This window comes from Limanda limanda, chromosome 18 (genome assembly GCF_963576545.1).
Source record: "Limanda limanda chromosome 18, fLimLim1.1, whole genome shotgun sequence".
Taxonomy (NCBI): domain Eukaryota; kingdom Metazoa; phylum Chordata; class Actinopteri; order Pleuronectiformes; family Pleuronectidae; genus Limanda; species Limanda limanda.
The window spans coordinates 14,715,625-14,730,103 of record NC_083653.1 but is presented as its reverse complement, the minus strand read 5'-3'; the positions used below and the strand labels follow the sequence as shown (position 1 = coordinate 14,730,103).

The window sequence follows — 14,479 nt, the reverse complement described above, 5'->3', positions numbered from 1 at the left end:
CGCAATGGGCCTATAATGTTCTCCAAGTACGAAATATTAAAATAAGATGCTCATGTTCATGCTCATTAGATTTAGACATGCAGGAGCCAGGCACTAACTTATATGGACCTGAATAAGACTATTTGTTTAAATTCAACCTTTATTTTAACTCGGGGATATAGTGATATTCTAAGATTCTAAGATGCAAACAAAACACAAATAAGAAAGAGTCAAATTTGTGAAGCTAGTGCCATGCTCATTCTAAACAGTCTATGGTGCAAAGTGAAGGTACAGATAACTTTGTGTTCATCCTACCTGGTTTATCAGTAATGAAGATTTTATAGTCAATGGTTTCATAAAATCGACCTGAATTTGCTTTATCACTGTTCAAATGTGTGGTTCATTTACAAGTTTGAATGATTTACTTAACTGGTCAAATTTCATTACATGTCTGTAAAGACACAATTCCCACTCCCAATTTCATAACTTTTCAAAAAAAGCTCTGTAATTCAGCTCAATATAAAGCATTGCAGCAACAAAATGAATTGTGTGCTTTTACTTTGAAAATAAATTGCTTGAAGGAGATCAGCGCCTGCAACACCCGTGAATGTATGTGTCATTCTGATATGCTGAAATAAAAATAATCTGATTATGTAAATGTTCTGGCAGCGATTGTGACCTGTTGTTTGACCCAATTGTCGACCACGGCTGTAGTTTAACTGAGGACATAGAAGAAGATATTTTCAACTCGGTCCACAGACTGAGGGCAAATTTTTATTGAATGCATCAAGTGTCACACCAAATTCTACACTGCCTTTCTTCGGGCAATTGACAATACACATGCCAAGTGTGAAGCCGATAAGATGAATCGTAGCAAGATATGCGTTCAACATACAGACAGACAGAAACATTTTGTGGAATTAGTAGGCAGACAATAAACAAAACATTCAAAGAAACCCAGAAAACACAAATGAGAAACAGTGCAATTTGCAAAGAGTCAAAGTTAAAGGAGGAAGTACTGTAATTAAAATGTAATTCATAGCAAACGAAAGGAGGGAAAATGTTTTGTTTCTTCACAAGAAGCCGATTTATTCACTGAAGGTGTTCACAAGAAACGTGATATTTAAAAGTAGTTTCCTTATGAATTCACAGTCTAAGGTACTTTTACTCTGTGACTCTTTAACAGTTTGCACTATTCATGATCAGGTTGTTATAATCAACATTTTTACCCACTCTTTGAGATAGGATCTTGTACATGTAGTCTGGGGAGCCAAACACAGAAGCCTATAGCTGGATATCCCTTCACGTATTACATAGATTATTGGCAAGAAAGTGTTGACTTGGCTGAAACCATAAGCCCTGGCTCCCTATGGGTCTGCTTGGCACTCAATCTGTCGCTATCTGATGCAATGATGCTATGGCCTTTTTGTGAAAAGTTGGCAAAGATGTCTGTACGTGCATATCTCTATTACAGTAGTGTTGCAGCATTCTTATTGGCCTTGCAGAGTCTGTGTTGTTTCTCCAAAAATTATATTCCCAAGAAAAATGACCTGTACTGACTGCTCTTGTTGCCTCCTGGCACATTGAAAATAGGTGTTGGTTGTCATCCAGGGAATTACCCAGAGGATTCGTACACTGCAGATCAATAGCTCCATCCAGTTGCAACACATCCACTGAAGATCAATAGGAATAGCCTAATGGTTTGAGCATTCATAGGTATGCAGAACAAGAAGTCTCTTTATCATACTGCATGGGTGTGTGCTGTGTGTCCCTGATAGATGTGTGACAACGTCTTTGTTGTTCTGCTCGCTTCGTGAGGTCCCACCGGCAGTCGGTATATTTCCAGACATTCATTACAGACGTGATTTTGAGACTGAAAACTGAAAAAAAGAAAAGATATCTGGCACCACAGTAACCATCAGCATACACGCATTCTGCTGGTGGGAGGGAAGTGTTAATGTCAAGGCCTGCATGTGACCCACAGTGAGTGTATCATCCGAGTCATCGGGAGCTGACAGTTGGTGATAGGAAATGACACTGACATGTCTTGGTTTTTACTGCCCTCCTTTGCTGTTGTGATTCACGTCGGGCTCCTTCTCTTGCCGACGTGTGCCATCTGAGGACTGCTGGTAGGTGAGGGCCTCTGCTTGTTTACCTGTGCGGCTCTTCTGCTCCAGGAACAGGGCCATGTTGTCCCGAAGGGGGTCGGCTATGCTGCGGCTCCACCTGGTCTCTGTGATTCCCAGCAGCTCACGCACAGAGGCAGTGATGACCTGCGGGGGCGGACAGCATCGGTGAGTCCTTTGATAAAGTGTATATTAACAGTATATAACCTTTATTTAATGACGTAGTCCCATCGAGAGTTATGGTGTCTAGTCTGTAAAGGAGATCTCACCGAGACTGTGGCATCATGGGTAGAAAGGTTAAAGGGTTACACCACCAAAAACAAACCTCTCAAAGGACTTGCAGCCTAAATCAATATAAATCCTATTTGTTTGGTTCACTTTGATGCTTTTGTATTCCAGCAGAGTTGAAAGCATAAAGGTGTTTTTTGCTAATTCTACTACTGACCTCAGGGAGAGATGAGAAAAACACATTTGCTGTAAAAAGCACAAATGTGATACAGCTGATTTGAGGTGTTCGCTGGCAGTAACGCTCAGTTACAATATACAACTTTAATTGGAAGTCACACTTTTCAAAGGAAAGTGTCAAATGGGATGTGCAAGCTATGCCAGTTTTCTAGTGTTTAAAGATAACTCAAAGCTCGGTGGAGGGTGATTTGGAAATACATTACATGGGATGGGTCTGTGCAGTCGCGATCAAGAATGAAGCTGCGGTCTCGAGGTCCTTTCGATACACATGCTCGACAAATCAGTCTCAGCTGTCAATCATGAGGTCTCAGCATGTGTTTGTGTCCTTAAATAACTAATTAAAACCAAACTTAATCAGAGACATACATTTGTGGGATATTAGTTATCTAAGATGACAGAAATCCTCTCTGAGAACATTTTATTTGAAGTGTACTATTTGAAAACGTTTCAGTTTGGTCCATGTCCCATCTCCTAACATGGAGGAGGTGGGATTTATGACCTATACTGCAAACAGCCACTAGGGGTTGATCTAGATGCTTTTGCTTCACTTTTGGAGCCAGTCCATGGCTGTAACAGAATTATTTCTGCTATATAGGTTAGTCTTTTCATTGTTTTAGTTTTTTTTTCACTTTTCACCCCATGATTGGTAACAATTCTGTAAAGATGTCTGTGCTACAAGATGCCACGAAAGCTTGTTATTTTCAAAATACTCAATTGAAAAATGTGACTAAATTAACATAACAACACCATCATTTGTTTAAGCTCCAGATGGTGAAGAGTAAGTAAATCTAAATATCATCATCTTTGGCTCAGCCTGATGAAGCTTCCTTGATCATTCTGTGAACCTGCAGCTTTGATATGTAAACAAGGGTCCTTTATAACATCTTTCTTTTCCTGTAAAGATTAGAATTAAAAAAAAATCCAGTTTCTTGTTAATACCTGCATATCTTTAAAATCTGTGATTCCGAGTCTTGGCAGGTAGGTACAGTTTACATAGATGAGCTTCCTGCCATTGATGAAGTTGTCTGTGAAACATGCCTGAAACAGAAACGATAGAGTCAGTAAGGTGAAATATTGATAATAGTAACATAGTAATTTTAATAATAATACTAAAATTTCTAGGTTTGCAAAGCAGCACTGAGCGGGCCCGAGCACATGCATTCGGAAGCGTTTGCCTTTTGCCTGAAAAAAAAATAATAATAACTGAGGAAATATTGACACATAGAGCTGTTCAGGCTTGGACTCTGATCTTGAGACAGAAGTTGGGTGGTGATAGGACAATGCACAATGGAGTTATGACAACATCGTCTCCTTTGGCGAAGGATGAACCTTCGCCGTACCTCAATGTTTTCACGGTTTGAGGAAATGTCCCAATTCTGAGAGAGAGAGAAAGACATCACCTTTGCAAGACACAAAGATCCCTTTGATCTATGACCACTGACACTGTCACTGCAAAAGTGGAGTTGTTCGTCTACGGCTCAGCATCAAATGATTCATGGTCCGTGTATGTCCGCGATAAAACATGTGTTTTAATGGCGTGTAATCAAACTTCGACGCCACGCCACGGTCACACCGTGTGACAAAAAATCGATCTTTGAGTTGGTTTATATCTCCATCTTGTTGTGATGACACTCATCTCAATTTGAAGTTGATCTGATGTAAGTCCTTGTACAAGTATCTCAAAGTAAAAATGTGGAATATGGCCAAAATGGCCACTAAATGCAAAATAGCCGGCTTCCTGTTGCGTTATTCAAATTGCACTTATAGACTTTTTTGTTTGTCTGGTCATGATACAGCTGCGTATAGATTTTTGTGAAGGTCGGTCAATGTGAACGCGTTCCAGGGGTCTCGGGAGGCTAGGTTGAGCCATTTTGCCGAGCATATTGAAAATTCCTCCAGAATACGTAAATTTTCACCACTTTCTAGTTTTCTGCAGATTTTGGTTTGAATTTGAGCATGTGAAAGCCCTAAAAAAGCCTATTTGTTTGCCTGGAAAAAAAGATAATCCTTACAATTTCAATAGGGCCTCAGCCTGTCTCACTCTTTTCGGTGCTTGGACCCTAATAATGTATCCATAACCAGGTGTGTGTTAACCTACTTTGTACTGTGGAAATCCTATAGACTCAATCCACCTGGCAACTTCATCACAACTCCACTCCATGGCAGTCCATGTTGCCTGTAAACTTGTTGCCATGGCAACTGTTACCTGCTACTGTGTGTGAGCAAATATGTCCTTCACAAACCAGTACTACCTTTAGTCCATTCATAAGCAACTGTAATAATTGGACTTATTTGATAAAACGTCACGTCATCAAGTAGTTTTTTAAAGATCAAAGCTCAAGAATCAGAGAGGAGTCGAGTCCTATGGTCGAGTCCCGGTTCGGGAAGAGCAGCCAATCAGCTTCGTGTAATATAGGGCGGCTGGCGAATCTGGAGAAGCGATTGGCTTTGATCCCGCTTGGTCCCGCCTTCCTCCAGCAGAAACAGCCAATCGCACTTCGCGCAGCTTTAGCAGAGAAACAAATCATGCGTGCCTCTGCCAAGCCTCCCCATCCGCAGCCGTGATGTTTTGTAGATCGAGTAAACGCGCAGTGTGTAACTCCCGTCGCCGTGTCCTCTGCTAGCCGAAGTTCTCTGAGTGTCTGGGTCGGTTGAAGGGCTTTGCAGCGGGGAACCAGAAACAGGAACTCAACACAATGGCAGCCATTCTTCTCCGGTCGCTACGTAGCAAAACGGTAAAGCAGACTCACTTTCACATAATGCTGAAAAGAGTTTGTTCCCGACGTTTGTGCAAGGAGCTAACAAGCTGCGCTGCTAAAGCTAACATGTCCCTGGCTCACACACTGGTCCGCTGCACAAGTGTTTCACGTTTCTTTCTGTGTGTGTGTGGTTTGCATCACTTTAACAGGACAGATAAGTCAGTGCACATCTCAGATTTAGCTGTTTGTGCATTCGACCTTTGACAAAGACTTCAACATGAAGTGTGCTGGACTAACGCTCTGGTGTTTTGTCCCTCGCAGGCCCACATCCAGCTGGGTCGCCTGTGTTACTCCTCCTCCTCAGTGGTAAGAGACTCAGCAGCTTTCGTAACCCAACACGAGTGAATATTATGTCAGACTCTGTGAGGCTCTGAAAACGTCCTATTGTGTTGGATAATCTTCAGGATTACAGCTCTGCCAATATCAATATCTGATGGTTTATCATCACAAGTTTAATGGCTGATAACACGAACATCTACGATAAGGGTTCAAATTTGGTCCTTAAAGCATAGTGACCTGTTATTTCTGAGCACATGTTTTAGTTTCTTTGGCGATCGTATTGATGTATCTGTGCCAATTTGACAGATTCTATTGGTGGCGTTTGTCGGTCAGTCTCCACTTGACATATCTCCAGATTTAGATTTTTATGGCACATGATCTGCAGCTCACACCACCTCCGAGTGGGGTCTGAGTAATGTGATGTCAGTGAGTCTTTGGTGCCTTCTCATCTGTTCAAAAAAGGTCATTTCGATTGAAGCACAAGTTCCCAGTAGCATTGCATACTAATGCACTCCTTTTGTAACATGTTAGAGGTTCCAAATCAATAAATCTATATACATAAGTGTCTCATTTCCCACTGTGCACTCACTGCAATGCAGAGTCATTTTTCCAGGTCAATGCACGGTGTAATGTTTGCAAAGAGGATCAACTGGTTTTATATTGACATGAGCTGACGCATCTGCCCGTGCTATAATATCAGAAATCAAACTTCAAATTAAGAAAGCCACAGCCAAAACCCCATGAAGAGATTTACTAGATAATTAATATTTCTCTGGAGCGCTTTAATTTGACTGTTTAGATTACCTATAGGGGACATTAGCAGGGTTTTCTATTTTCATGCTTATTTGGTCACATGGGAAACTTATTGAAGTGAAATTTTCTGGGTCTTGGAAGGATCTAATGAAGAAACACTTTTTTTGTTTTTAGAGCACTGTGTTTGATCACCCAAAGCATATGCTCCATTTACGTAAACCCTGCCTAGAAGTAGAGTGTGGTGTGGAACTGGGACACCGCTAATGTAACATAGAAAACTCTTTGAATCAGCAAGATTTATCCCAGAAATGTCTTCTCAGGGAAACTAGAATATAAAAAATAAACCGGCGGACAGATCTAAAATGAGGGGTGTAGATGTAGAAGTGATAGATTTAGCCGCCCTCGGTGAACTAAATTAATGATGTAACCAAGCAGGGGAGCGAGTTAATCATATGCTTCTGTGATCCTTTTAGCCCACCACCAAGCTGTTCATTGATGGCAAATTTGTGGATTCCAACACGTCGGAATGGCTCGACGTTCACAACCCTGTGAGTATTCATAGATGCACGATATCCAACCTGCACAGAAGCTGCAGCTACAATATCTCTACTAAAGGCTGGCTGCAAACCACCAGTGCAGCTTTGTATTAAGACTGTGTATACATTGGAGAGGAAATAAATCTTGATTCATCAATTTTTTAATAACTTAATATATAAAGTGAGCAAGTTTAGCAATGTTTCAAATCCTCAAAGTCTGGCCCTGTTGATGCACAGCCATGAAAGGATAAGCCTGTGGTAAGGAAGTGATGGGTGACTACACGTCTGTTTCAATCAAACCTGTAAAGGATAGAAAACTATAATTTGGTTATTAATTAATTAATGTACATGCAGCAATATATGTAATGCCCCGCCCGCACCCTTCTCTGTATCAACTTGTCTGTGTGGACTGTCTCCCGCTCCTCAGGCCACGAACGAGGTGGTGACCCGTGTTCCCAAAGCGACCCAGGAGGAGATGCTGGCAGCTGCGGACTCGTGCTCCAGAGCGTACCACTCCTGGTCGGAGACGTCCGTCCTCAGCAGGCAGCAGATCTTCCTGCGCTACCAGCAGATCATCAAGGACAACATCGTAAGACGCATCTGTCAGAGTAACTGACTTCTTGTTGTGTTTCCATGGCCCCCCGTTTAGACCTGGTATTAAGATCTGTCCTGAGGGATCAACATGTCATTTCTGTTCCAAAGGACTCAATGAGGTTGTTTTCTTTCAATCTGAGGCTACATCCATACTACTGTGTTTGTGACCTCTGTCCTTTCGAGTGATAAGTGTCTCTATATCAGTTTTAATACCCGTCCTTACCAACACGCCTGAAAACACATATCATGTGACCACTCGTGTACAGTGGGCTTTGTGTGCCAATGTTTACAGGAAGCAGTTGGTTGTTAGTTGCAGAAGGAGCTTGGCTACAAACAAGTAATGGCTCGTCTCCTCATGTTTACAGTTGTATCATTGTAAAATGCAGAATTAACCTGCACAACATCCGTCTGCAAAGGGCCAGCAATGCTTGTAATTAATTATCCAGGTTGTGTTCTACACTGTTAGCCGAGGCTGACACTGGTCCTTTTCATCCTGAAAGCGGTCATGTAATACGAGCCTGACTTATCAGCAAATGCTAGGCCGTAACCTAGATGACCCAATCAGCAAATGGTTGTTAGGGTCTACGTCATTGTTTCCAGATGTTTCTGCTCGTCTAGTCTAAGCAGGGGACCTGAAGTTTTCAAACTAAAACAAGGCGAGCAGCGTTGCCAAATTTCTCAATTTTTGCATATCTAAAACTCTTGAGTAATGTGGTGCTTGGTGTATTCAGGTGAATGCGTGTTCAAATGAAAACGTAATAATGTGGATGAAGCCCAACTATACAGATGTGTTCTGTTCGGCATGAGAGAAAGAGGAGTCAGGAGGGACTAAGTGAATTGAAGAATTGTAGCACGGCTGTGAAAATAAAGATTTTACCCATTTGGAAAGAAAAAGGGAAATCGATGAATGCTCACTGAGAAGAATTCAAATAATTAAAATTAATTGTGTACCGGTAGTGGGTCAGAGGACATTCCTTCATATGTGGCATGGGTCGTATTTATATTCACACAATGAAAGGAAAGTGGCCACAAGCGTCTCAGGCCACCTCAGAATGGGGTTTGATCAGATCCCAGGTCGATGTGGATGTGTTCACTAATGAACTTTCCGCTGACCACCTGTGATCTGATGTTAATACTCGGTCTGAACGTGGTCCATGTGTTGAAAATTTGGAGAGCAAGAAAATATGTGATTTTTGGGGAGGGCTTAAAATCAATTTGCTGATGTCTGAAATAGTTTTTCCTTATATTTCCAGAAAGAACTGGCTAAAGTGATCACCCTGGAGCAGGGCAAAACTCTGGCTGATGCAGAGGGAGATGTATACAGAGGACTGCGTAAGTAATGCATCAACTCTACTTCCTTTTGGGTTATGATATCCAGATTTGATCAGAGGGATGTGTCTTATCTCCTGATTAAAAGTCCTTTGACAAATCTGGGAGCCAAGGTGTGGGTTATCGTCTGGCACTGTGTAAAGAGATTTCCTTTTAATTAATATCGGGACCGAGGTTTGACCATATTGGATTACAGAGGATTAGTCTGGTTTTCATTATAGTTTAAAGTCATAACTTCATTAGTCGTATCTAAACAAGGATTAACTTAATTATTAATTGTTCCTGCAGCCTTACATTTCTCAGTTTTGGCATTAAAGTGTGGCCAGCTTGTTTAGTTTTCTGCCTTCTCTGTAAAGCACTGTGTAAGAGGATAGAAAAAAACCTTTTGGTTGTTAATATTAATGAATTAATGTACATGCAGCAATATTAAGTAATGAACCCCCTCCTCCTGCTCTGAGTCAACTTTGCTGTGTGGACTTTCAGTCGCATGCTATATAAAGATAATTATGCAGTTCCACTCGCCCTGGTGCACTTTCTCACTTTGGCAGTTGCGCATCAACTAGAATTATCATCAGAAATTAAAAGAGCCAAATGCACAAGCAAACAAAGAAAGATATATTTTGGTTACAAGACCTTTTTTGTACTTGGTACGACTCCCAGTTTTGGGATGCCCAAATAATTCTGGCACGCTATCTTTCAACTTATTAGCTGACAGACATGCTACATCTGCAGGTGTGCTGCCAGAAATAGAGATTTTTGACAGTGCAGGGAGTAATTGTGATGGAATTTTTTTTCTCACAGTGGGAGGGAGGGGAGGGGGGTAAATTAACAGATTTGACTAGTTGAGAGGCCAAAGTACAAGCTGTACTATTTTTTTGTCTGTATTAAAATTTTTCTTCTATTGATCATTATCTATTGATAACTCCAGTATTGTTCTGAATCTGTTTTCTTTTGCACTCTATCTTCATCCTCTCTTTCTTTTTTTTCACCCTCAGAGGTGGTGGAGCACGCCTGCAGCATTACGTCCCTCATGCTGGGGGAAACCTTACCCTCCATCACTAAGGACATGGACACTTACACCTACCGCCTGCCCATCGGAGTGTGCGCCGGCATTGCCCCATTTAACTTCCCCGCCATGATTCCGCTGTGGATGTTCCCTATGGGCATGGTGTGCGGCAACACGTACCTGATGAAGCCCTCTGAAAGGGTCCCAGGATGCACCATGCTCCTGGCTAAAATGATTCAGGATGCCGGGGCACCAGATGGTACACTCAACATCATCCACGGCCAGCACGCAGGTGAGTGTGCGAGGTTGTGTGTCCTCCTGTTCATTCAGATACACAGTTGGTGTGTAATAAACAGTGGGGAGAGGTTCGACGATAATTCAAACACTTATCATATATCCCCCTGGCAATATGCAGATGACACATTTCCATAATATATGCAGCCTATATCTGAGTTAGTTAATTTACAAGTGTTTAGGCTGGAGGATTTGAATCTGTGTATCCATGGCCTCAGTGCTCATTTAAGGAGGCAGCACTGATGATGATGAAGTGTTTTTTCATCTGTTTGCATTGTTCCGTAGCGGTGAACTTCATCTGTGAGCATCCAGCCATCAAAGCCATTAGCTTTGTGGGGTCCAACCAGGCTGGAGAGTACATCTACGAGAAGGGCTCCAAAAACGGCAAGAGGGTGCAGTCCAACATGGTACAGCAATCTCTGTTCTCATTTTAATTAACCAACTAACCCATATACACATATTCTGGACAGATACATATGGAGCAGAATTAGTTTGAATGCCGTTGCCATGACAACAGCGGAGCACTTAGCTGTCAATCCTTTGTTACATATAGGATTAGCGCTGTGCTGCCTCTGTTTGATGTCCTACTGTCTACTGGGGAGAAACCCAACTGAGCGGTGTCCTACATTTTGCGGTTTCAGGGTGCCAAGAACCATGGTGTGGTGATGCCTGATGCCAACAAAGAGAACACCCTCAACCAGCTGGTGGGCGCCGCCTTCGGAGCAGCCGGCCAGCGCTGTATGGCTCTCTCCACTGCCATCTTCGTCGGGGAGTCTCGCGAATGGCTCCCAGAGCTGGTGCAGCGCTCCAAATCCCTCCGTGTCAATGCAGGTGATTGCAGTAGAGCCCTTGTCAGTGTGAATAAAAATGTTTTTTCTTGCTTTTTTTAGTATCAGCTTTTGTGTGTTTTCCTGAACCATAAATACATTTTCCTTGTCTTGAAGGTGATCAGCCCGGTGCCGATGTGGGCCCCCTGATCTCCCCTGACGCCAGGAACCGGGTGGAGTCTTTGATCCAGAGTGGTGTTGATGAAGGGGCCAAGCTGCTGCTGGATGGGAGGAATGTCAAGGTCAAGGGATATGAAAATGGAAACTTTGTTGGACCAACCATCCTGAGCAATGTTACGGTGAGCTGAGAACTGGGATTTAATAACACTTAAATATAAGCTTATTTTCCGTGAAATTGTATGTATAGTTCAAATGGTTAATGCAAACTATCGCTCTCAAAAACTGATTCAGTTTAATATGCTAAAGAAAGCTGGTTAATTAAAATGAAGTCTCAATTCCCACAACTTCTTTGGTTGGTCTTATCGTTGACCATGAGTTCCACCCCAGTTGATTTGTTCCCCTTATGAATAACATTGGAAACAATGGAAAAGACGCTCGTGCTAAAAAGAAAACACTGGTACTAGTGTTTTCACATTAAGACACTTGCCTTATAAAACCATCTCAGATAAACATGAAGCTTTGTTAGTGACATTTTGCTCACCATTAAGGGTTGATTGTGAGCCTTCGTAACATCTAAAAATACAGAGTAGCTGTAGGCACATTACCCCTGTTTCTTCTAGGTATTTATATAACATCATAAACTATGTACAATGTGCTGGTAATGAAGCGTCCTCGAGGATTCTCTCTGGATGAAGTGAAATGCTGCTGGAAACTCTAATGTGATCACTCTGCGGTTCTTTCCAGCCGGACATGACGTGTTACAAAGAGGAGATCTTCGGACCGGTGCTCGTGGTTCTGGAGGCTGACAATCTGGACGAAGCTATCACTTTAATCAACAATAACCAGTACGGCAACGGGACTGCCATCTTCACCACCAATGGAGCCACAGCACGCAAATACACGCATGAAGTTGACGTTGGACAGGTGAGACTGAAGTAGAGGCCTCTAGAGATGGCTCAGAAACGGGCATTTATGTATGCATGTTGTTTTTTTAACTTGGATAAAACTGGTTGCATGTAAACGTGTGGGAGGTGTTCTCGTTTGGATGAGGGTAACATATCCTGAGTTAATGGGAAGTGAGAATATTCACCAAAGTGACGCAATGATACTGAAGTGTTAATTAAAGTTACAACCTCGGTGTGAATTAGCTATACATCCATTTAAACTGGAAGTAATTACATTATTGCAATCCCAAGTATTCATTAATCCAGCAAGAGCTTATTTGGAATGGTCACAAGCAAGAAATATGTATTCACATACTGGCTTGCTTTTCAAAATACTTGATTAAATAATTAATCTTTTAGATTTATAAACATCAGAAAATTTGTGGGAAATCCAAGTAATCCAAGTCCAAGGTGATGTCTTTTGATGTTTGTTTTTCTCTAACCAATAGCCCCTAACTCACAGATATTAAATTTACTGTTGATCAACCGCTGATTGTAGCCCAAACATAAATCTGGTCCAGAAGTTATATCATAATTGAGTCCTTTCCCAGTGGAGTCGAAAAGCACGTCTATTGCAAATAGATGTGGAGTGATCTTTATCCAATAGGAATTATTTATACACATCTTCCTTACATTTTCTTCTCTGAGGGAATTCAGAGCATTGCTAAGTGCATGTTTTGGCTTTTTAGCTTTTTAACATATTTTTCCTACATTTTCCAAGCAACTCGCAGTAATATAAATCTATGAAGTATTTATCCCCCTCCTGTACTTCTGTATGATTTCTTACTAACGTGTGTCTGCGTTTCTACAGATCGGCATAAACGTGCCCATCCCCGTCCCCCTCCCCATGTTCTCCTTCACCGGCTCCAGAGGTTCATTCAGAGGAGACACCAACTTCTACGGCAAACAGGTAAAAAAAAAAGAAGAAAAGCAGTGAGTCACTAGATCAACGCAATGAAACTTGTCTCCTGACGCAGCAGTTATCTCTCCATCTTCAGGGCATCCAGTTTTACACTCAGATCAAGACGGTGACATCACAGTGGAAGGCTGAGGATGCCACGGTGACGACCCCAGCTGTTACTATGCCAACCATGGGACGCTAAGCCAGAATGATAACCTTCACTGACTTCTCATATGCCTTAAAGCCAAGGAGGGATAGGAAAAGGTTACTGTCCTTTTTACTGTTGAAATGTTCACATGGGGGGATTATTGGTCGGTGATTGCTTGAACTTCCTGGACACTGTAGTTGCACAAAAACACATTGATTCAAATGAAACTTCTATTGGAGACGGGGGAGCTGAATTGGACGGATGGGATGAATGGAGCTGGGAGTCTCTGTATGAGGTTTGTTGTATATTTTGTACCTGTAGTGTCCCGGTCGGCAGTAACTAAATCATGGTCTATCACTTTAGTGATCTTCTCTGTGCTCCGATGTTACACTTCTGAAGACCTGAAGAAGAAGTCAGAAGGATTTGAAAATCTGCTGCTGAGCAGTAACCGCAAATGTCTTGCTCCTGTATCCACCCACTGTGGTTATTTAGCTTGTTGTGTGTATCAGAACTTTAGGTAGATATTCATGGAACAAATTCTTAATCAGAACAAGAACACTCCAATTCTGTTACTCCATTTAATCTGAAATAATAGTTGATATTCATGATTTGAAGATGTATGTTGTTTTTTCTGTCCAGGGGTGGGATCAGTGTGCGTCTTCTTTGTCAAATAGAAGTTCAGAGTTTTGAACTGAACAGTTAGAGCAATATTTGTTTTAGTGGTGAATTGTATAGAAGTTAAATTGCAGTGTTTTCTACATGTCATGATGATCTCCATTAACACAAGGTTCCAGGGATGAAGCAGTGGCTCATACGTGAATGAAGCAGTGGCAAACCTTCCGCACCCGTTCCAATCCAATCCGCGGAAGCAAGGAGGCGGGGCAAAATCGTAGGGTTTCATTGAAGGGAGTTCAAGTTTGTTGAGCTTTGACCCGTGATATTCACGTATGTGTGACCGTGCCCTTACAGTATGTCCGAGATTTTTCCATCCAAGATACTTCAAACATTGTCCACTTGACTCCTCTCTTAGGTCATGTAGCTGAAGATTATTTGAGTCTCTGTAGATGACTGAATAAAAAACAATTGATTGTAGTGAATTCTCTTGTGTTTAAACTTGCTGCCTGGATCTGCCTTTATCCTTCTACTCACCACACACACATCTGTCTGTATTTCAAAAGCATAAATCGCTCCTCTTATTGGCCTCACACTTGGCATGTGTTTTTTTTAATGGTCTGGGTAAGTGCAGTGTTAAATTTGGTGTAATTTAAACAAGCCATACATTTATTCAAGTGAAAAATGACACATGACCAGCGCTCTGTACAAGTCAGTGGGGTCAGCACAGTGGGCCTTCAATCTGTGGATTAAGTGGAATGTGTTTTCTATCCTCCGATGAACAAACAATAAAAAGAGACAGTATAT

General features: G+C 41.8%; 2 protein-coding genes across 2 annotated transcripts; one reads left to right on the top strand and one right to left on the bottom strand.

Moving 5' to 3' along the window:
- Positions 1-1,654: 1,654 nt before the first annotated feature.
- Positions 1,655-4,764, bottom strand: LOC133024899 (sterile alpha motif domain-containing protein 15-like). The gene is made up of 3 exons (XM_061092062.1): positions 4,669-4,764; positions 3,510-3,608; positions 1,655-2,252 (listed from the first exon to the last, which is right to left on the bottom strand). Exons 1-3 carry the CDS (start codon positions 4,762-4,764, stop codon positions 2,034-2,036), a joined length of 414 nt encoding a protein of 137 aa, XP_060948045.1. The 3' UTR covers positions 1,655-2,033.
- Positions 4,765-5,159: 395 nt separating this feature from the next.
- On the top strand, positions 5,160-14,152 carry LOC133024083 (methylmalonate-semialdehyde/malonate-semialdehyde dehydrogenase [acylating], mitochondrial-like). Its single transcript, XM_061091046.1, has 12 exons — positions 5,160-5,305; positions 5,591-5,635; positions 6,835-6,909; positions 7,325-7,486; positions 8,745-8,823; positions 9,816-10,118; positions 10,406-10,527; positions 10,762-10,951; positions 11,065-11,246; positions 11,812-11,991; positions 12,823-12,921; positions 13,010-14,152. Exons 1-12 carry the CDS (start codon positions 5,267-5,269, stop codon positions 13,112-13,114), a joined length of 1,581 nt encoding a protein of 526 aa, XP_060947029.1. The 5' UTR covers positions 5,160-5,266; the 3' UTR covers positions 13,115-14,152.
- The last annotated feature ends 327 nt before the right edge of the window (positions 14,153-14,479 follow it).